This window comes from Elephas maximus, chromosome 3 (genome assembly GCF_024166365.1).
Source record: "Elephas maximus indicus isolate mEleMax1 chromosome 3, mEleMax1 primary haplotype, whole genome shotgun sequence".
In the NCBI taxonomy this organism is placed as follows: domain Eukaryota; kingdom Metazoa; phylum Chordata; class Mammalia; order Proboscidea; family Elephantidae; genus Elephas; species Elephas maximus.
This window is the reverse complement of record NC_064821.1, coordinates 35,084,454-35,110,018: the sequence shown is the minus strand read 5'-3', so window position 1 is coordinate 35,110,018 and position 25,565 is coordinate 35,084,454. Positions and strand designations below refer to the sequence as shown.

At 45.1% G+C, this 25,565-nt stretch overlaps 1 protein-coding gene across 1 annotated transcript in view; it reads left to right on the top strand.

The window, feature by feature from the left end:
* The window catches only part of SLC1A6 (solute carrier family 1 member 6), a 40,292-nt gene extending 16,181 nt beyond the window's left edge, over window positions 1–24,111 (top strand). Inside the window, exons 3-10 of the mRNA XM_049877185.1 lie at window positions 1,858–1,995; window positions 3,717–3,921; window positions 5,421–5,463; window positions 5,936–6,279; window positions 9,101–9,334; window positions 10,441–10,635; window positions 22,951–23,085; window positions 23,922–24,111. Of these exons, the coding sequence (XP_049733142.1) occupies window positions 1,858–1,995; window positions 3,717–3,921; window positions 5,421–5,463; window positions 5,936–6,279; window positions 9,101–9,334; window positions 10,441–10,635; window positions 22,951–23,085; window positions 23,922–24,111 (1,484 nt within the window). The remainder of the gene's footprint in view (window positions 1–1,857; window positions 1,996–3,716; window positions 3,922–5,420; window positions 5,464–5,935; window positions 6,280–9,100; window positions 9,335–10,440; window positions 10,636–22,950; window positions 23,086–23,921) is intronic.
* Window positions 24,112–25,565: the final 1,454 nt, after the last annotated feature.

Genomic DNA, 25,565 nt, shown 5'->3' with positions numbered 1-25,565 from the left:
ACGACAAACTGAGACAGGTGGTGGATACATATGTATACATGCATACATGTATTTGCTATGCAAACACACTTTCTTCATGTGAACACACATACACTAACACATTTTTACGTATGCACAACACTTACAGGTGCAAGCACATAAACTCACAAACACACATGGACGCATATACCAGAACTTCTGAACACATTGATATATGCATATTCATTCCTTTGCGTACACACACCCGCACACTTAGGAGCTTAAATACGCACCCACACATAAACATGTCCAGGCACACATACACCCCATGTTTGAAGACAGTAACACATATGCACACAAGACAGTAACACATATGCACACAAGCCAAACCACTGCTTAGAGTATCCAGTTGCTTCCAACTCATAGTGACCCTACAGGACAGAGTAGAACTGCCCCATAGGGTTTCCAAGGCTGTACATCTTTACAAAAGCAGGCTGCCACATCTTTCTCCCTTGGTGTGGCTGGTGGGTTCGAACCATCAAACTTTCAGTTAGTAGCTGAGTGCTTAACCACTGTGCCACCAGGGCTATATCCACACAAGCCACTCCTATATACACATGGGAAAATATGTGTACACACTCATATGTGTATGGACCCACATATAAAGGTACACGTACATGCCTAGAAATGAATGTTCGCCGTCATATAGGCAGTATATGTACACACAAATGTGCGCACATACATATATATCAATAGGGTCACACGTGAGATCATATATGTGCACAAGGTACACCCATACCAAGGCATACACAAACACATACCCATATAATGTTCTGTCTTTCTCTCACCCCAACTGTTTTAGATCCTAGTGCTGCTGTAACAGAAATACAAGTGGGTGACTTTCAAGAATAGAAGTTAGACTGGAGGCTAAAAGTCCTGATCAGGCTGTCCACCACGCTGATTCCTCCCTTGTTGGTAGCCTGGGACATGTATTCCTTGGTTCCTTCTCTTGTAGACGATCCTCACATAGCATCTGTCTCCCTCCTCCCACTTCTGACACCCTGCGTGTGGGTATCTCAGTGTCTAATCTACTCTTTTTATAACTCCCGCTGCCATTGAGTCGATTCCGACTCATAGTGACCCTATAGGACACAGTAGAACAGTTCGATAGGGTTTCCAAGGCTGTAGTCTTTCTGGAAGCAGACTGCCATATCTTTCTCCTTCAGAGTAGCTGGTAGATTTCAACCGCCAACCTTTTGATTAGCAGCCAAGCGCTTTAACCACCATGCCACCAGGGCTCCTTTTTAATAACTCAGACATGGTTAAATTTAAAACCTACTCTACTAGGCTATGAACTACTTAACATAACAAAGGAAACCTTGTCCAAACAGGTTTACATCCACAGGTACATGGGTTAGGATTCCAACCCATATTTTGGGGGGCACAATCTAATCCATATGAGTTTAAATACACATTCACATACAGACATTTCTGGGCACACATATACCTCCATGTTTGAAAACAGTAATACATATGCACAAAGTCAGTCCTGTATACACACAGGAAAAAACGTATGCGCACTCATAGGAGTATGGACCCATGTGTAAAAGGCACATGTCCATGCTCACAAATGAACATACACTGTCACATATGCATCCTACATACACACTAATGTATGCATTTATTTATGCACATAGCAATATGGTCACACATGCCATCATATGTGTATACAAGGCACACACATACCAAGAGACACACAAACACACACTTATAGAATGTTTCTCTCTCTTACTCCCACCCACACACACTCTCCTTGGGATGGATGAACCCCTGCCTGGGACTGAGGTGGGGTGGGGGTTGACAAACACTCCACTCCCTGATCCTTCTTTTTGATCCTAGGAGTCAGCCTGGCCTTTGCTCTGCGCCCATACCAACTCACCTACCGCCAGATCAAGTATTTCTCGTTCCCTGGAGAGCTGCTCATGAGGATGCTGCAGATGTTGGTGCTGCCCCTCATTGTCTCCAGCCTGGTCACAGGTGAGAGAGACCCAGGCCAGCATTAGCCTCCAGGACCCATCCCAGAGCTTCACCTTGAACCCAGATCCAACATTGCCACAAGCATGGGTCTTCCTCCCCAGTTCAGTGCCTGCAACATGGAGCCCACACCTAGCCAAGAGTCCTTGGCCAAAGCCTAGGTCCCAGACCCCATATGACCTTCACCACTTATCTCAACTTCCCTGACCTTCTTTGGAGATAAAATACCAGCCTGTAATAGGGGTGCCATTTCATCAAGAGGGAAAAAAAAGACTATGATGGGGCACCCAGGGAAGGTAGCTGGGAGATGGTGTGGATGGGCAGGGGGTGGGATGTGGATGAAGGTGTGGAAAGTGAGTAAGATTGAGGTGACTGGATGGTGGGTGGAGGGTGGGGTGGAAGTATGGATGGACTATGTAAAGGGCCAGCTAGTAAACATTTTCAGCTTCAAGGGCCATATGGTCTCTGTTGCAACTACTCATCTCTGTTGTAGCATAAGATCTGCTATAGACAGTATGTAAACAAATGAGTATGGCTGTGTTCCAATAAAACTTTATTTACAAAAACAGGAGGTAGACTGGATTTAGCCTGTGGATTATAGTTTGCTAATCCCTGGATTTTGGAACAGTGGTAAAGATAAAGGCATGAAAGAATGATTTGGTTGGGTTTCCTAAAAGCAGAGCCTGACATAAGGGTATTTGTACAAGTAATTTACTGAAGGCGAGGTCTGAAGAAAAACCCATGAGGAAGTGAGAGAAGCAGGACAGGGTAGGGAAAGAAGCTAAGTAAAGATGTAGGTTTAGAAGGTGGCTGGCCTCTTGGCCTGATCCCATGGGGGATTTCTGGACTGTGAACAGCACTCCAGAACAGGGGGACCTCTCAGTCTGATCCCACGGGGAGCTCTGGAATGTGAACCAAATCAAACTTGTTGCCATCAAGTCGATTCCAATTCATAGTGATCCTATAGGACAGAGTAGAACTGCCCCATAGGGTTTCCAAGAAGCTGGTAGATTCATACTACCAACTTTTTGGTTAGCAGCTGAATTCTTAACTACTGCGCTAAAAAATTGTCCCCCCATGAGCTGGTCTTTTGTATCCCTGTATCAGTCACTGGCTATAGGCTTCCCATGGGAGGAAGGCATAGCCTCCCAGACATTTCTGGTTAGGCAGCTCCTATTTCGCTGAGGGCAGTTCTCAGGAAGAAGAGGCATTATGAGCTATTTGCAGCCAACACTCACAGCAGCTGGAGGATAAGTGTATTGGCCTGGTAAAGGGCATCTGGGTGGACACCAGTTAGCTGGGTGAATGGAGGGGTGGTGCTGGGGTGGGTAGTGGGATGAACAGTGGAATGAAAGTGAGGCTGTGGGGCAAATAGGGGTAAATGGAAAATGGGGTTGGGGTTAATAGGGCTAACTTGGTGTAGAAGGAAGGTAGTATGGTTAGAGGAATAGTGCTTGGGAGAAAGATGAGATAAAGGATGGAATGGGGTGTGACAGTGCACATGGACAACAGAATGAGGTTGAAGGGTGATGATATACGTAGAAGATGGTGGTGTGGGTGTGGGGGAATGGATCATGGTTGGGTGTGTGGGTAGGAGTATAGGAGAAGTGGGTGCTTGCTGGCAGGCTGTTGAGCTGGCAGTATGGGGAGGGAGGAGTGAACATTTGGGAGAATGGGTGGTGGGGTGTAGTCCAACTGTGCAGGGCATACCCTCTGTTCTCCAGGCATGGCGTCTCTGGACAACAAGGCAACCGGGCGAATGGGGATGAGGGCAGCTGTGTACTACATGGTGACCACAGTCATCGCTGTCTTCATTGGCATCCTCATGGTCACCATCATCCATCCTGGGAAGGGCTCCAAGGAGGGGCTGCACCGCGAGGGCCGGGTTGAGCCCGTCCCCACAGCTGATGCCTTCATGGACCTGGTCAGGTGAAGTTCTTTCTACTTTTGTTGGGATTTCCAGCCCTACATGCAACAACTTATACAACCCATAGAGACAAAGGGGGCAGGTGACACAGTGTGGAAATGGCAACACCCCAAGCTCAGCCTGGTTTTAAAAATTAGCTAATTAATCTATTTATCCCTAATTTTATTGGTACCATTTCTTGCCATTTACTTATTTATCTATTTGCTCATGTATTTAAACCTAGTTTTATTGGTACCATTTTCTGCCATTTATTTATTTAAGCCTAGCTTTGTTGATACCATTTTCTGCCACGCATTTATTTAAGCCTAGTTTTATTGGTACCATTTTCTACCATTTACTCATTTATTTAAGCCTAGCTTTGTTGGTACTATTTTCTGCCATTATTTATTTATTTATTTAGCCCTGGTGGCACAGTAGTTAAGCGTTTGGCTGCTAACCAAAAGGTCAGCAGTTTGAATCTTCCAGCTGCTCCTTGGAAATCTTATGGGGCAGTTCTACTCTGTCCTATAGGGTTGCTATGAGTTGGAATTGACTTGACAGCAATAGGTTTGGTTTTTATTTATTTATTTAAGCCTAGTTTTATCGGGGAGTCCCCAGGTGGTACAAATGGTTAAGCACTCAACTACTAGCTGAAAGGTTGGTGGCTCATATCCACACAGAGAAGCCTTGGGAGACAGGCCCAGCAATCTGCTTCTGAAAGGTCACAGTCTTGAAAACCCTATGGAGCAACACATGGGGTTGCCGTAAGTTGGGATCGACTTTCCAGCAAGTACAACAAGGTTTATTGGTATCATTTTCTGCATTGGAGCCTTGTGCATATTCTGTAACAGGACTGACCCCTCGGATATGGTCTTTTGACCCTTATGCTGGGGAAGCTGTAGCTGCAGGAACTTGGGTGGCATTTGCCTGGTGTTCCCAAACTCCAGTGGAGGGTGAACGATGCACTTAGAGTAGCTGGATTTTGCCAGTCAGCATCAAGGCCAGCCGTACTTCTACTGTAGTCCCTGACTTGGGGGTACCTAGAATTGGAGGAGTTCAGGAGCTGCCTGTGGTCTTTTGAGGGGTCCCTGAGGTGGCATAGGGGCAGCAGTTCTAATCCACCAGCCTCTCTTTGGAAACCCTATGGGGTAGTTCTATTCTGCCCTATTAGGTCACTACAAGTCGGGATCAACTCAATGGCAATGGGTATAAGGTGCTTAGAGAGTCCTTGATTTGAGGTCCATCTCCACCCCTCAGCAGCTGTGTGTCCTTGGATAACTTACAGAAATTATCTGTGCTTTGGTTTCTTTGTGTGTAAGGTGGGGACACTAGTAGCGCTCACCTTTAGGGTTGTTGTTTAAATCAGATAATATAGGTAAGGCACTTAGCTCAATGCCTGGCCTAGAATAAGCTTTAAGTGTTGGCTGCCATTAATATCATTATTACTCATGTTTTTGTTTTTATTATTATAGCACTCCCTTCCAAATTCTAACAGCTTCCTCTTATTGATGTTTTTCTGCAGAAATATGTTTCCGCCCAACCTTGTGGAAGCCTGCTTCAAACAGGTCAGGGGGAAGTGCAGTTTAATTGAGGAGACTGGGAGGGTGGGGGGAGCTTGCTGCTGCATGGTCAGCCCAAGGGTGGAGTGTAGAAAGAAAGGCCTGGCAGAGCAATGGGGAGGGGCTTTTGGAAGAGTCTGGGAAAAAGATGATATTTCTCTTTGGTGTGGTGATCAAGGGAGGGTTTGAGAGAAGGGCTCAGGCTGGAGAAGTGGAAAAGGCATCAAGTCTGGGGTCAAGAGCCCAGGACTTCTGACAGAGGGACACCCACACATGAGTTCAGAGAGAGGCCCCTAAATTTGACTGGGCATCGCCCAGGAGCAGTGGAAAATGCAGATCCTGGAGCCCCACTACAGACCTATTGAGTCAGACTCTATAAAGTATGGGAGCCAGGAATTGGTGTTCTAAAGACATTTCTCCAGGTGATTCTAATGCATCTGCAGAACCGAGTTTGGGGGCCAATGTCTCTTTATTTCAGTTCAAGACGCAGTATAGCACAAGGGTGGTAACCAGGACCATTGTGAGGACAGAGAACGGGTCTGAGCTGGGCACCTCCATGCCTCCTACGTCCTCAGTGGACAATGGGACAAGTCTCCTGGAAAATGTCACACGGGCCCTGGGCACCCTGCACGAGGTGCTGAGCTTCGAGGAGACTGTACCAGTGCCTGGCTCAGCCAATGGCATCAATGCGCTGGGCCTCGTGGTCTTCTCTGTGGCCTTTGGGCTGGTCATCGGTGGCATGAAGCATAAGGGCCGAGTCCTGCGGGACTTCTTCGACAGCCTCAATGAGGCTATTATGCGGCTGGTGGGCATCATTATCTGGTGAGTCTGGGCTGTGCTGGGGTGGGCAGTGATAGCGCCTGGGAAGGGTGAGACCAGGGCTGGGAGGTCAAGACTGGTGGCAGCTAATCAAGGGATTGTTGAGGATATATGGTCACAGTCACTCATCTGTCTATTGGTTAATTCACTCACTCAGTCATTCATTCACTCCCTTATTCTCTGCAATGTGTTATTCCCTCATTCATCTATTTATTCACTTATTCAGGAGACTGATATTCACTCATTGGTCAAATCATTCATCTACTCATTTTTTCATTTATATGCAATTTCCATGCATTGGTTCACTCATTCTCCTATACATTGGTCAAATCACTCATTTGCTTGTTTATTTATACTTATTCTTCCATGCATTGGTTCACTTACTCAGTCATCCTTCTATGCATTGGCTAATTTATTCATTCGTATATTCATTTTCTCATAAATTCATTCACAACTAAAAAACTCATTCATGAACTCACTCATGCATTAGTTGAACTATTGATTGACTCATTTATTCATCCACTCATTCATCGACCCACATATTCATCTCTCATTCACTCAAATGTTCATTCATTCATTCATCCATTTGCTCATTTACTCATTGATTATTCACTTACGTGTTCATTCATTGACTCCCCTCCCCACTCAATCATGTCTCATTTGCTCCTTTGCTTCCTCCTGATTTTCACTCACTTACTATTCCTTAATTGATTTATTAATTTTTTTCTTTAAACTCCTTCGGTCTTTCACTAATTTCTTCCCTCATTCAGCAGACATCCCCCCAGGCCGACTTTGTCTTGAACTCTGGAATATAGAGAGATTGAATTCAGTTCTTGTCCTCAGGGAGCTCACAAAGCCTTGCAGGAGACAGACATATACTAGATAAATAGAGTACAAAATGGTAGGTTCTGTAGTAAAAGAACATTAAAAAAAAGTGTGGCGATGTGGGCAGTGAATGGAGGGGTGTGCAGTGAACTGTGCCTGAAAGGTGAGGAGGAAGTCAGAGAGAAGGTGACCCCTTCGCTGGCCCTTGAAAGATGAGTAAGAATTCAACAGGACCATAAGAGGGCAGAGGTACTTCAAGCAGAGGGAAGAGAACACTCAAATCTTGAAAGAAACTGAGTTGTTTGGAGAATGGTTCAGGGAGGCAGGAGCATAGGGTAAGTTGGGGACTGGCGTGGGAAGATGCCGACAAGGCTGGCTGGTCCTCAGTTGGGGAAAATTATGTACATCATCCCAAATAGTTTGAAAGTTGTATAGGAGACTTGAAGCTAAGGTGGGAGCTTAGAAAAGCAGCTGAGGAGAATGGGAGGTTATCAAAGATAAGCAAAGCAAAGGAACAAAGAAATATTGAAGGCTCAACTGAAATTGGGAACCATGAATTTGTAGTGGTCATTGGCATGGTTGGGTAAAATCTGGATGTACTAGGTGGCTGAGTATAGGAGGAAAGAAGTCATGGAAAATTGATCCAGAGCTGAGGACTTTTGCTGAGGACAAGGTGGAAGGATGGAGGCAAGCAAATTCAGAGATGGATTCACAGAGTAACCATAGAGGCAAGTCTAGACACATTGATTTGGAGACAACTTATCAACACTCCAACCAATTCTCAGGGCCAACCCTGAACCCAGCTTGGAGAACACAAATGTGATTGGAGCTGCCCTCATTGTTCCCATTCCCACCACTTTAGATTGAGTCTCTTGATTTCTGAGCCAAGCTATTGCACCAGCTTCCCAAAATCCATCCACCGTAAGCATGACCAAGCTTAGAGTTCAGTTTCTAAAAGGAAAGGAGAAACAATTGAAGCCTGGGTAGTGGGGAAATTATAGAGCCATTCACAGAAACTCACAAGACCAAGGAATATGTTGGTTTCTGGGAACACAGGTGAGCCCCCAATTAACTCCCTTTTTTCATCTCTGCCAGTCTCCCTTTCATGCACTGCTCCAGGACCACTGGTCTTCTTTCTGCTTCTCCAACACTCCAAGTTCAAGACCATCTTATGTCTACTCTGCCTGCAGTATTTTCCCCCAGACATACGTGGTTCCTTCCCATCATTCAGGTCTCAGCTTCAGTGTCACCTCTCCCAAGAGGCTCATTCATGCCAAAGTAGCACCACCCACTCATACCACCATCATAGTAGTTAACACTAGCTGAAGCTCTTAATTACATGTTTCTATGTTTACTGCCTGTATCTTTTATTGGAATGTAAGCTCCATGAGGGCAGGGACCATATGCCTGGAACATAGTAGGTACTCAATAAATATCTGTTGAATGAATGAATTATTCTGATTTAGGGTAGATTATTTGAGATGCCAGTGGGAAATCCAGGTGAAATAGCTCAGGGATGGTGAGTGAAGGAGGATATGAGCTTACAGGAAAGAGAAGAGGGGCATAAAGGTTACAAATGTGGGGCAAAGAGTTGGGGGCAGTGTGTACGGGAAGTTAGAAGGCCAGAGGTGGTTAATGCCTGGGCAATGTCTAGCAAGGGGTCCTGAAGAAAATGATTATTTTTGGGGGGGAGTGCTTGAATAGGGTAGTAGAGGAGTGAGAGACCCACATTCAGTCTGGAGCTATAAGAACTGTTCTGCTCCCTGGGTTGAGCTGTGGGTGAGTGGCAGCAGGGGGAGGTGGGATACATTGGTGGATTCCAGCCCCAGTTTATTAAATGCGTAGGAAAGTCTGGGGTGGAATAGAGGGCTCGTATGTGGGGCATTGGCTGGCTCCAGGGCTCCACATGGGCAAGTGTGATGCACAGTGTTGGGGTTGCCACCTCCTCCTGTGGCGGGGGCACAGGAGGGAGCCCTAACAGGTGTCTGGCTTGGTCCAGGTACGCACCTGTGGGCATCCTCTTCCTGATTGCTGGGAAGATCCTGGAGATGGAAGACATGGCCGTCCTGGGGGGTCAGCTGGGCATGTACACCCTGACAGTCATCGTTGGCTTGTTACTCCATGCTGGCGGTGTCCTCCCCCTCATCTACTTCCTCATCACCCACCGGAACCCCTTCCCCTTCATCGGTGGCTTGCTGCAGGCCCTCATCACCGCTATGGGCACGTCTTCCAGGTATGGCCTTATTTACCACCACTGGTGCCCTCCCTGGGTTACTCCTGGTCTTTCACAGGCTCTTCTAGGAGCCCTGCCCTTAACCCCACCACAGACACCTCTTCTGAGCTGTGTGATAATGCCAGGGGCTCCTGAAAGTCTCCAGATGGCTGGTCTTTGTCCTGGGCTGGCTCTCCTGGCCCTGTTTCTTTTTCCTTTTATATGGAGGGGAACCAGGTACCAGGTTTGAAGTTAGAACAAAGGTTCCACAATGCCCCATATTCTCAATTTCTAGCCCAGAAGTTCTGCTTTCCCCTTGAAATGATCTCTGGAGATCTCTTTCTTCCTTTTTTGTAATTTTAGGGGGTCAATAAAGGACATACCTTTCCCCATCTAAATTCAAAATCATTTGAGAGGTATCACAAGGGCTAAGCAGATGGAGAAAAATATCGCCTGACTACCTGTAGTGCTGATTGGAGAACTTGCCTTTCGATCTGCGGCCAAATCACATTGCTACCTCTGCATCCCAGAATCAAAGTTATGTAGTCACTGCAGAGCTGGATGCACCAGGTTCCTTTCTGTGGATCCAGGCATCTCACTGCATGGCATAAAGCTGACCAGAACATATCTTGTGGCCAGGCTGACTCCCAAAAAGATGCTTACTCCTTGGACTATACTCACCAATCAGATCACTCCTCCTCCCCTGGGAAGTGGTGGAGAGAGAGGCCAGAGAGTTAGTGTATCTGAGGTTGCTCCCATGACAACATCAGGAGTGGCAATACAGTATGGTCTTCCATACCACCTCTCTCTTAGCTCCAAGGGGTGGGAGATTAGCAGACTCTTAGTCTTCTCCTTTCTGGGAGTAGAAAGTCAGGGTGAACTAGTGGCATAAACTAGTTTCTAGTCATTGGCTTTAAGTGGGCCAAGAGACCTCCAGCCTGGGATGCCCCCATTGCTGGGTGCACCTGGTCATGAGAGAGTCCCTCTTCCTCATCACAGTTCTTATTCTAGAAACGAGATGCCCCTGCCCCCCTCAATGTGCTCAGGGGAAGACCTCCTTTGCCCCATGGCTGCCCCAGTCCTGCCCTGACACCTCCTGGTCTCAGTCCTGGGGCTTTCTCCGCCAGCTCCGCAACACTGCCTATCACCTTCCGCTGCCTGGAGGAGGGCCTGGGTGTGGACCGCCGCATCACCAGGTTTGTGCTGCCTGTGGGGGCTACTGTGAACATGGATGGCACCGCCCTCTACGAGGCCCTGGCCGCCATCTTCATTGCCCAGGTCAACAACTATGAGCTCAATCTGGGCCAGATCACAACCATCAGGTGAGGCAGCTTTGGGTGGGGCATGACTGTGCCAGCAGGTGAGACCTAAGAGGTCATCCCTGTCAGGGAGGCAGATCGGCCAGAGGGAGGAGGGAGTCACTGCTGGAGGTCAAGGGAAGTCCTGGATGTTGGAGGGAGATGTGGGAAGAGTGACAGTGAGGCCAAACATGCAATTTTGAGGCTATCAGGAGCTGGCAAGATACTCTGGTCCGTCTTCCCTCATGCGCTATTGTGGGAGATCCCTTTGTTCAGCACTTTCCAAAGCATGGCTGGTGCATCCTAACCACCCAAGGTGCTTATAAATTGGAACTCCTAGTTCTCATCATCCAGGGGTTCCAATTTAGTCATTATAAAAGCAGTAACAAGCATCGTTATCTCCTTCAGGGCTTTGCCTCAATGTCCCTTTTCCAGAGAAGCATTTCCCAAATGCCCTATTAAAAATCATATGCCTGTTCTTCCTTGTTGTTGTTAGGTGCCCTTGAGTCAGTTCTTACTCATAGATACCCTATGTACAACAGAATGAAACACTGCCTGGTCCTGCACCATCCTCACAATCATTGTTATGCTTGAGCCCATTGTTGCAGCCACTGTGTCAATCCATCTTATTGAGGGTCTTCCTCTTTTTTGCTGACTCTCTACTTACCAAGCATGATGTCCTTCTCCAGGGACTGATCCCTCCTGATAACATGTCCAAAGTATGTGAGAGATAGTCTCGCCATTCCTGCTTCTAAGGTTGTATTTCTGGTTGTATTTCTTCCAAGACAGATTTTTTTGTTCTTTTGGTAGTCCATGGTATATTCAGTATTCTTCGCCAACACCATAATTCAAGGCATTAATTCTTTTTCGGTCTTCCTTATTCATTGGCCAGCTTTCGCATGTATATGAGGTGACTGAAAACACCATGGCTTGGGTCAGGCGCACCTTAGTCTTCAAGGTGACAGCTTTGCTTTTTAACACTTTAAAGAGGCCTTCTGCAGCAGATTTGCCCAATGCAATGCATCATTTGATTTCTTGACTGCTGATTTCATGGGTGTTGATTGTGGATCCAAGTAAAAATTAAATCCTTGACAACTTCAATCTTTTCTCCGTTTATCATGATATTGCTTATTGGACCAGTTGTAAGGATTTTTGTTTTCTTTATGTTGAGATGTAATCCATACTGAAGGCTGTGCTCTTTGATCTAAAGTTCTTCCTTAGGCTCAGTTATTTTATCCTATAGCATCATCTTCCTTAATATATATTTTTACTTAGTCAACTTCTTTACTGTTTCCTTCCCCCCACTAGAATGTAAACTCCATTCAGACAGAGGTTTTCTTCTATGGAACTGTCTATGTCAAATAAAACACAAATCCAGACTTTGAAAAGGAGAGACTTTCTTCAGAAAGAAAAGGGGGAAAAGGGAAGGGACTATTGTAATAGTGGGGAGGGGAATTAATACAACATGGAAAACACTCCAAGCATAAGATCTGCAAGCACCTCAAAGAGTTAGGGGGAGAGTCTTTTCTTTTATAGAGACTGAGAGTAAATAAGAATAGAAAAAACCCTGGTGTAGGGAAGTGACATCATTGCTGATGTCAGATGGATCTTGGCTGCAACAGAGAATACCAGAAAGATATTTACCTGTGTTTTATTGACTATGCAAAGGCATTTGACTGTGTGGATCGTAACAAATTATGGATAACTTTGCAAAAAATGGAAATTCCAGAGCACTTAATTGTGCTCATGAAGAACCTGTATATAGATTAAAAGGCAGTCGTTCAAACAGAACAAGGGAATACTGCATGGTTTCAAGTCAGGAAGGGTGTGTGTCAGGGTTGTATCCTTTCACCATACTTATTCAGTCTGTATGCTGAACAAATAATATGAGAAGCTGGACTATATGAAGAACAAGGCATCAGGATTGGAGGAAGACTCATTAACAACCTGTGATATGCAGCTGAAACAATGTTGCTTGCTGAACGTGAAGAAGACTTGAAGCACTTACTGATGAAGATCAAAGACTTCAGTATGGATTTCACCTCAACATAAAAAAAACAAAAATCCTCATAATGGGACCAATAAGTAACGTCATCATAAATGGAGAAAATATTGAAGTTCTCAAGGATTTCATTTTACTTGGATCCACAATCCACGCCCATGGAAGCAGCAGTCAAGAAATCAAGCAACACATTACATTGGGCAAATCTGCAAAAGACCTCCATAAAGTGTTAAAAAGCAAAGATGTCACTTTAAGGACTAAGGTGCACCTGACCCAAGTTGTGGTGTTTTCATCCACCTCATATGGCATCGAAAATTGGACAGTGAATAAAGAAGACCATAGAAGAATTGATGCCTTTGAATTATGGTGTTGGTGAAGAATATTGAGTATATCATGTACTGACAGAAGAATAAAAAAATCTGTCTTGGAAGAGGTACAGCGAGAATGCTCCTTAGAAGTGAGGATGGCAACACTTCATCTCATGTTATCAGGAGGGACCACCAGTCCCTGGAAAAGGACATCATGCTTGGTAAAGTAGAGGGTCAGCGAAAAGGAGGAAGACCCACAAGGAGATGGATTGACACAGTGGCTGCAACAACGGGCTCAAGCATAACAACAATTGCAAGGATGGTGCAGGACTGGACAGCATTTGTTCTGTTGTACATAGGGTCGCAATCAGTCGGAACCAACTCCAGGGCACCTAACAAGAACAACAACAATAACAGGGAAGTGGGATGAAAGGTTGATCGTAGCTCAGGTCTTTGCATGAGCACCTAAAAGGCTGCCTGGAGCATGCGGGACACAACTCTCCAAGGATCTGCTCCTGTGCAGAGTTTTTTTGGAGGAAGGAAAAGCCCAATTTGACTCTTCTGCTGTTAGAAACCCAGAGGCCAGTTTCTTAGCTTAGGTCTCCATTGCCTAGAACAAAGCAACTTTGGAAAGATTTTAAGTTTGGGGGTGTTGGTGTGCCTTTGTTCCTTCCTGTCTTGCGCCATCATTCATTTGGTGTCTACCTGACAATCACTGTGCTTGATATTTGGAGGACCCAAAGATTAGAAAGGCACTAACTCTGCCTAGAAGGAGTCTACAGTCTGGTAGAGCAGCCAATGAGTGAAGCAACAATTCCCACACAGTGTGGTAAGTGCTGTCCTCTTCACTTTCAGCAAACAACATTTGTTATTGAGTGTTCCTCCAATCCTGATGCCTCGTTCTTCTTCATATAGTCCAGCTTCTCATATTATTTGCTCAGCATACTGAGTAAGCATGGTGAAAGGATACAATCCTGACACATACCCTTCCTGACTTTAAACCATGCGGTATCCCCTTGTTCTGTTCGAATGACTGCCTCTTCTTAGTCTGTGTACAGGTTCCTCACGAGCATAGTTAAGTGTTCTGGAATCCCCATTCTTTGCAAAGTTATCCATAATTTGTTATGATCCACACAGTCAGATGCCTTTGTATAGTTGATAAAACACAGGTAAACATCTTTCTGGTATTCTCTGTTTCGGCAAGATCTATCTGACATCAACAACGATATCCCTCGTTCCACATCCACTTCTGTGTCTGGCTTGTATTTCTGGCAGTTCCCTGTCAGTGTACTGCTACAACTGCTTTTGAATAATCTCCACACCCATCTGATGAGATTAACCCAGCTGTGTCTGAAGAGCCTTTGTCTGAGATATTGCCTGGGCTGGCATCGGAGTCATAGCCTGGGGAGGCATCTGAGTCATTGCATGGGGCATTGCCTGAGGCAGATACCTTACAAGACATTGCTGAATGTTCTCAGGACATATCCCCACCACCCATTTTTGTTTCTAGACTTAGAACTAGACTCAAGTTCCAGGGAGCCCAAAACGTGAAGTACAAAGTATGACCCAGGAGGAGGTACACTATGCTCCAAAAGAGCTGCTTGACTTTTACAATATGTACAAACAAAAACCAGGGGAATATGTGTGGGAATGGCTATCAAGGGTGTGGGATAATGGTGCAAGGAATATAAAGTTGTATCACTCTGAGTTTATTGATATGGGTCCACTAAGCACAGATTCTTTATTTAGTGGTTAAGTTCGAGAGGTTAGGAAAGGATCTAATAGTTTATTTGGCTGGTTCATTGAAGCATGGATTACATGGTAAAAAGCAAAAAAAAAAAACCCAGTGCCATTAAGTCGATTCCGACTCATAGCAACCCTATAGGACAGAGTAGAACCGCCCCATAGAGTTTCCAAGGAGTGCCTGGCAGATTTGAACTGCCGACCCTTTGGTTAGCAGCTGTAGCACTTAACCACTATGCCACCAGGGTTTCTGTAGCCTACACTAAATCAAGTAGAAGTACAGGACCTGTGTTGGTATACTGTAGAAGAAGATATCCAAAGGCTTAAGGAAATTGGCATATTAGAGTGGATTTATGATGTTAGACCTACAGACCCACACATGGAGTGCCCAGAGGACACACTTTTTACCAAAATGGTGAGGAACAAATTTGTGAAGGGAGCCCCAGCGTCCTTGAAGGCTTCTATGATTCCTATTTTGTGTAAGTCATATTTGACAGTGGGAATTGCCTTAACTGAATTAAGACACCTAACTACAATGGGGCTGATTGGGCCCTGTGGTGGTAGGGGCCAAGTAGCAGCACTCAGTCGAAAAACACGAGGTGGGTGTAGTTACCATAATGGACAGTGAAGTCAAAGAAGTAATCAGAAGTAATCAGAGTAGCTGACATGTATGAACTTATGGCACTGGGTAGTTAGTCATGGTGTCCTTAGGAGTGAAAAAAGATTGAAATTCTACGTGTTTACCTGATCTGTACAAGTGAAAGAATTCTAGATCAAGTGAATGGCAGTCTAACTTAAACCACCAGAACAGAAAGTCATGGCCCCTCAGTCAATTCCCAGACTTCATCCAGGTTACAGACTCAAACCCACTGAATGAAGGGGAGGCAGAGTCCCCTTGAGGAAGGACCCCACTACACTGCCAAAAATTAATACCATTTATCTATCTCCAGCCTTCCTCAAAGGGATCTACAGCCTTTTATGAGAGTGTCTGTTCACTAGGGAATTGGGAATAATCAGCCTTTTCAGGAATTACTGAATACTCTTTCTGAACTGACACTAATTCTAGGAGACCCAAAATGACACTGTGGCCTACCAGTCACAGTGGGGGTGTATGGAGGTCAGGTTATTAAAGGAGTCTTAGATTCATCTCACAGTGGGTCAGTGGGTACCAGAACCCATCCTGTAGTGATTTCACCAGGTCCAGAATGCATAATTGGAATAGATATATGCAGCAACTGGCAGAACCCCCACATTAGATCCCTGACAAATGGAGTAAGGGCTATGATGGTAAGAAAAAGCCAAGTGGAAGCTCTGAGAACGGCCTCTACCTAGGAAAACAGTAAACAGAAACGAGTACCACATTCCTAGAGGGATTGCAGAGATTATTTCCACAATCAAGGACTTAAAGGATGCAGGGGTAGTGATTCCCACCACATCCCCATTCAACTCACCTATCTGACCTGTGCAAAAAACAAATAGATCTTGGAGAATGACAGTGCATTATCATAAAGTAAACCAGGTGATGACTCCAATTTCAGCCGCTGTTCCAGATGTGGTTTCATTGCTTGAGCGAATTAGTACATCTCCTGGTACCTGATATGCAGCTATTGATCTGGCCAATGCTTTTTTATCAGTTCCAGTTTCATGGGACCACCAGAAGCAGTTTGCCTTCAGCTGGGAAGGTCATCAATACACCTTTGCTGTCCTACTTCAGAGATATATTTCATAGCCCTATGTCATAATTTCATTTGCAAGGACCTTGATCACATTTCCCTTCCACAAGATACCACACGGATCCATTACATTGATGACATTATGCTGATTGGACTTAGTAAAGAAGAAATGTCAATGACTCTGGACTTACTGGTAAGACATTTGCATGCTGGCGGGTGGGAAATTAATCCCACAAAAATTCAGATGCCTTCCACCTCAGTGAAATTTCTAGGAGTTCAGTCGTGTGGGGCATGTCAAAATATTCCTTCTAAAGTGAAGGATAAGTTATTGTGTCCGGCCCCTCCCACGACTAAAAAGGAGGCACAACGCCTAGTGGGCCTCTTTGGATTTTGGAGGCAACATATCCCTCTTTTGGATTTGCTACCCTGACCTATTTATCAAGTGATTTGAAAAGCTGCTAGTTTTGTGTAGGGTCCAGAACAAGACAAGGTTCTGCAACAAATTCAGGCTGCTGTGCAAGCAACTCTGCCACTTGGGCCATATGATCTGGCAGACCCAATGGTGCCTGAAGTGTCACTGGCAGATAGAGACACTGTTTGAAACCTTTGGTTGGTCCTTATTGGTGAATCACAGCCCAGACCTTAGGATTTTGGAGCAAAGCCCTGCCATCCTCTGCAAATAACTACTCACCTTTTGAGAAACAACTTTTGGCTCGTTATTGGGTCTTAGTAGATACTGAATGCATAACCATGGGCCACCAAGTCACCATGCAGCCTGAGATGCCCATCATGAACTGGGTGATGTCTAACACACAGAGCCATAAAGCTGGATGTGCGCAGCAGCATTCCATCATTAAATGGAAGTGGTATATACGAGATGGGGCTCGAGCAGGACCTGAAGGCACAAGTTGCACGAGGAAGTGGCCCAAACGCCCGCTCCTGTCACATTACCTGCCTTCTCCCAGTCTGACCTATGGCCTCATGGGGTCTTCCTTAAGATCAGTTGGCTGAGGAAGAGAAAACTCATGCCTGGTTTACAGATGGTTCTACATGGTATGCAGGTACTTCTCAAAAGTGGATAGTAGTGGGACTACAACCCATTTCTGAACCTCCTTGAACAACAGTGGTGAAGAGAAATCCTCCCAATGGGCAGGACTTTGAGCAGTGCACCTGGTTGTTCACTTTGTTTGAGAAGAGAAATGGCCAGCTGTGTGATTGTATACTGATCCATGGGCTGTGGCCAACGGTTTGGCTGGATGATCAGGGACTTGAAAGGAATGTGATTGGAAAATTGGTGACAAGATGGTATGGGGAAGACTTTTGTGAATAGACCTCTCTAAATGGGCCAAAGAAGTGAAGATATTTGTGTTTCATGTGAATGCTCACCAAAGGGTTACCTTGGCAGAGGAGGATTTTAACAATTAAGTGGATAGGATGATGTGCTCTGTGTTCCCCAGCCACTCCCATCATTGTCCAATGGGCTCGTGAACAAAGTGGCCACGGTAGCAGAGATGGAGGTTATGCACAGGCTCAGCATCGTGGACTTCCACTCGCCAAGGCTGGCTTGGCTACAGCCACTGCTGAGTGCCCAATCTGCCAGCAGCAGAGACCAGCACTGAGTCCCAGATATGGCACCATTCCTTGAGGTAATCAACCAGGAACCTGGTGGCAGGTTGATTACACTGGACCACTTCCATGGAAAGGGCAGCATTTTGTTCTTACTGGAATAGACACTTATTCTAGATACAGATTTGCCTTCCCTGCATGCAATGCTTCTGCCAAAATTACCACCCTTGGACTTACAGAATGGCTTATCCACTGTCCTGGTATCCCACAGAGCATTCTCTCTGATCAAGCAACCCACTTCACAGCAATCGAAGTGGAGCAATGGGCCCACGCTCATGGAATTCACTGGTCTTTCCATGTTCCCCGTCATTATGAAGCAAATGGCTAGACCGAATGATGGAATGGTCTACTGAAGACACAACTACAGTGCCAGCTAGGTGATAGTACTTTGCAGGGTTGGGCAATTGTTCTCCAGGAGGCTGTATATGCTCCAAACCAGCGACCAATATATGGTATTTTTTCTCCCACAGCCAGGCTTCACAGTTCTAGGAATCAAGAGATGGAAGTGGGAGTGGCACCATTCAATATTACCCCTAGTGACCCCCTAGCAAAATTTTTCCTTCTTGCCCCCATGATCCTATATACTCTGTGGGTCTAGAGGTCTTAATTCCAAAGGGAGGAATCCTCCCACCAGGAGACAGAACATTGATTCCATTGAACTGGAACTTAATGTTACCTGGCCACTTTGGGCTGCTCACACCTCTGGATCAACAGGCAAAGAAGGGGGTATGGTATTGGTTGGTGAGATTGATCCTGGTTACCAAGGGGAAATTGGATTGATAGTACATAATGGAGGTAAAGAAGAGCATATCTGGAATACAGGAGATCCTTTAGGATGCCTCTTAGTACTACTGTGTCCTGTGTTGAAAATCAATGGAAAACTACAGCAACCCAATTCTGAAATGTCTACTGATGGCCCAGACCCTTCACGAATGAAGGTTTGGGTCACCCTATGAGGCAAAGAACCATAACTAACTGAAGTGCTTGCTGAGGGAAAAGGGAATACAGAATGGGTGGTGGAAGAAGATAGTTCTGAATATCAGTTATGACTACATGACCACTTGCAGAAACGAGCACTATAATTGTTTTGAGCATTCCTTGTATATGTGCATCAAGTATTTTTGTTTTCTTCACTTGGAAGACATAAGATGTAAATGGGGCTAGTGTGTTTTTGGTATTACACACGTTAGCTGTATCATGCTAGGTGTGAGCATGACTTTGTAATTGTCTCTATTTAGAGATTGTGTATGGTTTAAGGAGATGTGTACATGTGCCAAGTTGACAAGGGGTAGACTGTGATGGTAGACTGTGATGGTTGAGTGTCAACTTGGCTGGGCCATGATTCTCAGTGGTTTTGGCAGTTATGTAATGATGTAGTTTGATTATTATGTAATGTAGTTTGGCAGTTATGTAATGTAATTTGAAAGTCATGTAATAATGTAGTTATTCTCCATTTTGTGATGTAATGTAATCACCCTCCATGATGTGATCTGATGTGATCAGCCAGTCAGTTGTAAGGGGAGTTTCCTCATGGGTGTGGCCTGACCTGATCCAATATATATGGATGTTCTGGCAAAGCTTACTGGCTTTTGCTCCCTCTGGATCCTTCATCCAGCTCATCATCATCTGACCTCCAGTTCTTGAGACTGTGGTCTGCCATATCGCCTGCTGATCTTGGGATTCATCAGCCTCTGTAGCCTGTGAGCCAGCAACCTACCATCTTACCTACTGATCTTGGATTTGTCAGCCTCCGCAGCCTGTGAGCGAGCATCCTGCCATCTGACCTGTCCATCTTGGGTTTGTAATCCCCTGCAGCTATGGAAGTCTGGAAAAGCCTCCAGCCTGATACCTGACCCACAGACTTGGGACTTGCCATCCTCTACAACCACGTAAGCCATTTCCTTGAAATAAATCTCTCTCTCTCTACATCCATACATACATGGAAACCCTGGTGGCATAGTGGTTAAGTGCTACAGCTGCTAACCAAACGGTCGACAGTTTGAATCCACCAGGAGCTCCTTGGAAACTCTATGGGGCAGTTCTGTTGTGTCCTATAGGGTCGCTGTGAGTTGGAACATGTATACACTTCACTAGTTTTGCTTCTCTAGAGAACCCAGCCTAAGACAGTTGGGAATACTTATAACTGGAGATCAGCAGCAGGACAGGTTGTTCTCCCTCTTAATAGGAGTCCTAACAGACCACACTGTGGGGAAAACAGTCTGAACTTGGGTCCCATCTGCTCAGGAGATTTTCAAGGATAAAACTAACATCTGGCCACAAAGGCTTATAGCCCCTGGAAGTTTTGTGGGATGTTGAGGCCATATGCCATCTCTTCTGCTACATGTATAGAGTCCCTGGTCTAAGCTACCTCATTGTTATGCAATGCAAAGCTTGCCGTTGGGTCTTTCTTCAAACAGTCTTTCTTGTCTTTCTAATGGATGACTGGGATATAGGGATCCTTTTCTAGTGGAAACCAAGGATGCAGGGAAGAAGACATAAATGGTAATTTCAGAAGAACTTGAAGTACTTATTGATGAAGATCAAAGACTACAGCCTTCAGTATGGATTACACCTCAACATAAAGAAAACAAAAATTCTCACAACTGGGCCAATAAGCAATATCATGATAAACGGAGAAAAGATTGAAGTTGTCAAGGACTTCACATTCCTTGGATCCACAATCAACACCCATGGAAGCAGCAGTCAACAAATCAAACAATGCATTGCATGGGACAAATCTGCTGCAAAAGACTTCCTTAAAGTGTTAAAAAGCAAAGATATTACCTTGAAGACTAAGGTGTGCCTAACCCAAGCCATGGTATTTTCAATCACATTATATGCATGTGAAAGCTGGACAGTGAGTAAGGATGACTGAAGAACTGACGCCTTTGAATTGTGATGTTGGCGAAGAATATTGAATATACCGCGGACTGCCAAAAGAACGAACAAATCTGTCTTGGAAGAAGTACAACCAGAATGCTCCTTAGCAACAAGGATGGCAAGACTTCGTCTCATGTTATGTGGAGGGACCGGTCCCTGGGGAAGGACATCATGCTTCGTAAAGTAGAGGGTCAGCGTAAAAGAGGAAGACCCTCAGTGAGATGACTGACACAGTGGCTGCAACAATGGGCTCAAATATAGCAATGATTGTGAGGATGGCACAGGACTGGGCAGTGTTTTGTTCTGTTATACATACAGTCAGTATGAGTTGGAACTGACTTGATGGCACCTATCAACAACAAGTGAACACATTTTAGATTTGGCTAGGTCAGGATTCCAGGAACTGCAGTGAGCATTTTTCATTGGAAACTTTGACATTGTTAGAAATAGGAAAGTCATCAAAAAGGGTAAGGATGAGGGACCTTTGGGTGATGGTCTTGAATAGAGAATAATTTCCAGCTACACCCCCTTTTTCCTGGGAGTCTGTGGAGAGAGCTAGATGGTGATGGCCAGCTTGAAATTCATCAGATAATGCCTCAAACTTAGTGGTAGATAGTGATTGGCTGGCTGGTCCTAATAGAAACTTAACCTAAAGGAGTTCAAGTTGGCTTCTTGGCTCTGGATTCAATTAGCTCATCCCATCCAGTGTATTTCCTGCCTCCTGAGCACACCTACAGATGCTTATGCCAGGTGCTGCTCTTTGGAGTAGATAAGATCCTCATTTAGGACAGTGGTGCTAGTGCCCCTCCTTGTGATCCTGTTAAGCAGGCATTGCACTAATTTATTATACACAATAACATTGCGAGGTAGGTATCTTAGCTGCCTATTGCTGCCATAACAAAAACAGTATCACAAGTGGGTAACTTTCAAGAAGAGAAATTTACATTGTCATATTCTGGAGTCTAACAACCCAAATAAGGGTTTCTGCCACGTCAATTCCTTCTGTGGACCTCCTAGTTTCTGGTGTCTGCCAGCAATCCTTGGCGTTCTTTTGGTTGCAGATGAGTCTTCACATGGCCTTTGTCTTCCCCCTATGCGTGTATGATACTTCTGAGTGATTAGGTTTAGGGCCCACAGTACTCTGGAATGATCTCATTAACAACAAAAATCCTATTTACAAATAGGATCATATTTACAGGGGTTAGGACTTCTACATTTCTTTTTGAGGAACATGATTCAATCTGTAACAGTAGATATATGCTCCCAAATCTACAGATGAGGAAATGAGGCTTTGAGTTTATGTCCAATTTGTACAGCTAGTGAATGGGTCTGTTGGAATGGAATTTGCTCAGTTCTTGTTCTGATACAGCTATGATCTGGACTAAGTGTCCTGCATGGCCCAGTGTTAACAGTTATAGAATCTAGCAAGGGCTTCAGAGACCACCAGGAATCATGACAACAACCACAGGTCAGTGTCTTTCCTGGTAAGCTCAGTAGCTTTAGAATCCTTCTTACCACAACAGAGTTGGCAATCAGAGTTGATGCAAGAGATAAAGTCTAGCCCACCCCTGATCCAGTGTGGCCCTCTACTAGATAGTGGTCACCATCTCTTTCTTTTCCTACCATTGTTCTGCCTTTTCGTTATCCAAAACCAGTATTATTTCATTGTTTCAGCACCCTGGACAATATCTCCTTTTGGCTTTAAACTTGTCACCTTCCAGGTTTCCATTCCTGTCAGCTGGACCTGGTCTGTACTGACTTACCTTCTAGTGGCTTATTTGCATATGGAGGGCTCATTCTCCTGGCTCACAGGTGCTGCTCTGGGTGATGCTTCTGTGTTTCTCCATCCTCCAGAGGAAGCTGATTAAATACCTACTCATGTACCTACAACGAGTTGTTTAATCATATCATTGAATGTAATTACAACCACATCTAAGCAAGAGAAGAGGGGTTCCACCTGCGTTGGCATTTTATGAACGTTTCTTTGGGTTTGCTTTTCATTTTTGGGAAATCAATAGGACTGATCCCTTCCCTCTGTTGTATCCTTTCCCACTATCTTCCTCATCTCTCCCTTCCCTTGCCACCCTGTGTTCTGTCTCCTTTGCAGCATCACGGCCACAGCAGCCAGTGTTGGGGCTGCTGGCATCCCCCAGGCTGGTCTGGTCACCATGGTGATTGTGCTCACATCGGTTGGCCTGCCCACTGAAGACATCACTCTTATTATAGCTGTGGACTGGTTCCTGTAAGTGTTCTACTGGCTATACCCTGGTGCTGTTTCCCTTCACCTCTCAGCTCCCACTTTCCCCTGGAGGATTCCCAATGTGTGAATCCTCATGTCAACAAGGACACAATGTCCTGGGATTTTAGAGTGAAAGGAGGGCCTAGGAGGTATTCTAATCCATGTCCTATGGATCCCAAATTACATAGAGTTAACCTTGGGAAGTAGGGTGAGAAGAAACACGTGGTGGGGCTTTACCTGCCAGCCAGAAAGCTCCCTTTTCACCTTTTTAATGTGAAAGTCACAAAAGATAATCCATGGATCTGGCTTGCAAATGTTTTTTAAGACTTCCCAACATTTAAAAACAAGAGATTTTACAAAACAACAAACTGTATTTCTTGATTCTTCTGGAAAAGTAGGACTTTAATTCCCACATAGCAGTGGTTAGCTGGACCTGAGTCCCTCTTAGGCACAACATTTGGATGGTCTCCAGCATGTGCAGGTCAATACCTCTGTTGACTCACATCTGCCTGATTCACTCATGGTGGTTATCTTCCTGGGTATCTTTCAGTTTATAATCCCTAATTTTTTGCATTAGATGTCCACATAAGATTTCTTAAAACATTTCTCTTTTTGCATTGCTAAGAACAAGTGTGAACATCTCATAGCCAGTCTAAGTGCATATGTTAGAGGAGGAAGCTGAGGGAGGGGGAGGAACCTGCTTGAGGTCATGTGGTTATGGACTGGGCTGAAACCCAGGCACCGACTTCAGGCACAGGGACTCTCCGCCCCCCACCACCTCTGCTGGAGCTCCTCAAGCCCTAATTAATGGCAGCTCCTCTTCTCTCCCCCTCCACCAGTGACCGGCTTCGCACCATGACCAACGTTCTAGGGGACTCGATTGGAGCGGCTGTTATTGAGCACTTATCTCAGCGGGAGCTGGAGCTGCAGGAAGCAGAGCTCACCCTTCCCAGCTTGGGGAAGCCCTACAAGTCCCTACAGGAGAAGGGGATGTCCAGGGGGCGGGGAGGCAACGAGAGTGCCATGTGAAGGGTCTCCAGCTCTGCCGCCTAGAGAGAAAGGAGTGGGACTGGGGAGGAGCATCTTGGGGAATAATCACTGCCTGGTGAAACATGCAGTAAACACACAGGTTCTGCACAGCTTGTTTGGGGGAAACTGAGATAAAGGAGCAGGAATGAAAGTTGTCCAAGGTCTCCATTTCTTTTAATAATATTTTATTGTGTTTTAGGTAAAAGTTTACACAGCTAATTAGGTTCCCCTTTAACAATTTTTGTACAAATTGTTCCATGCCATTGGCTACAGTTTTTACAATGTGTCAGCATTCTCTTTATTTCTATTCTGTTTGTTCTGTTTCCATTGATCTAGCTTCCCTTTCCCTCCTTGCCTTCCTATCTTTGCTTTTGGGTAAATATTGACCATTTGGTCTCATATAGTTAATTGTTTAAAGGAGCAAAGTACTTATAGTATTGTTTATTTTATAAGCCAATCTATTATTTGGTTGAAAGGTGGCCTGCAGAAATAGCTTCAATTCCAAATTCAAAGGGTTTCTCAGGGCAATAGTCTCTGAGGTTCCTCTAGTCTCTATTGGTCCAGTGGGTCTGTTCTTTTTTAGGAATTTTAGTTTTGTTCTACATTTTTCTCCCATTCTATTTGGGACCCTCTATTGTGTCCCTGGTCAGCACAGTTGGTAGTGGTAGCTGGACACCATCTAGTTCTTCTGGTCTCAGGTTAGAAGAGGCTGTGGTTCGTGTGGGTTATTAGTCCCATGGACTAGTTTCTTCTTTGAGCATTTGATTTCCTTCATTCTCTTTTATGTCATATGAGTAGAGACCAACAGTTGCATCTTAGATGGCTACTCACAAGCTTTTAAGACTCCAGATGCTACTCACCAAACTATGATGTGGAACATTATCTTTGTGAACTGTGTTATGCCAATTGACTAAGCTGTCCCCTGAGAGTATGGCCAAGTCTTTTGACCCAGTAAACCAGTCCCACAAGTTGTTTGGATATGTCTAGGAAGTCTCTGTAACTGTGCTCCTATGTGGCTTATTGTTTTCCATTTCTTTTTAAGTGTACTGAGGACTTGAGGGAGAGCAGTGAGCAAGAAAGGGGAGGAAATGCTTCCCTGGAATTGGGGGAAGGGAAGCCTCCAGTTCAACAAGAGGGGTCAGCTCATCTTCCTTATTTTCTCAAGGAGTGATGAATCTGAGGAGGGTAAAGAAAGACCACTGTTTCTCACGATAAAACTGTATCTATGCCCCTTGTGTCGGGAGGCCCCAAGATGACCCTCAGATTTGATGAGTTGCCAAGAAGTAGTCAACAGAACTCAGAAAAGCTGTTATACTCATGGTTAGGGTTTACTGCAGTGAAAGGATACAGATTAAAATCAGGAAAGGCAAAAGGCATATAGGCCAGAGTTCAAGAGAAACGAGGCATGAACTTCCAGGTGTCCTCTCCCAGTGGTCATGGACAACACCTGATTC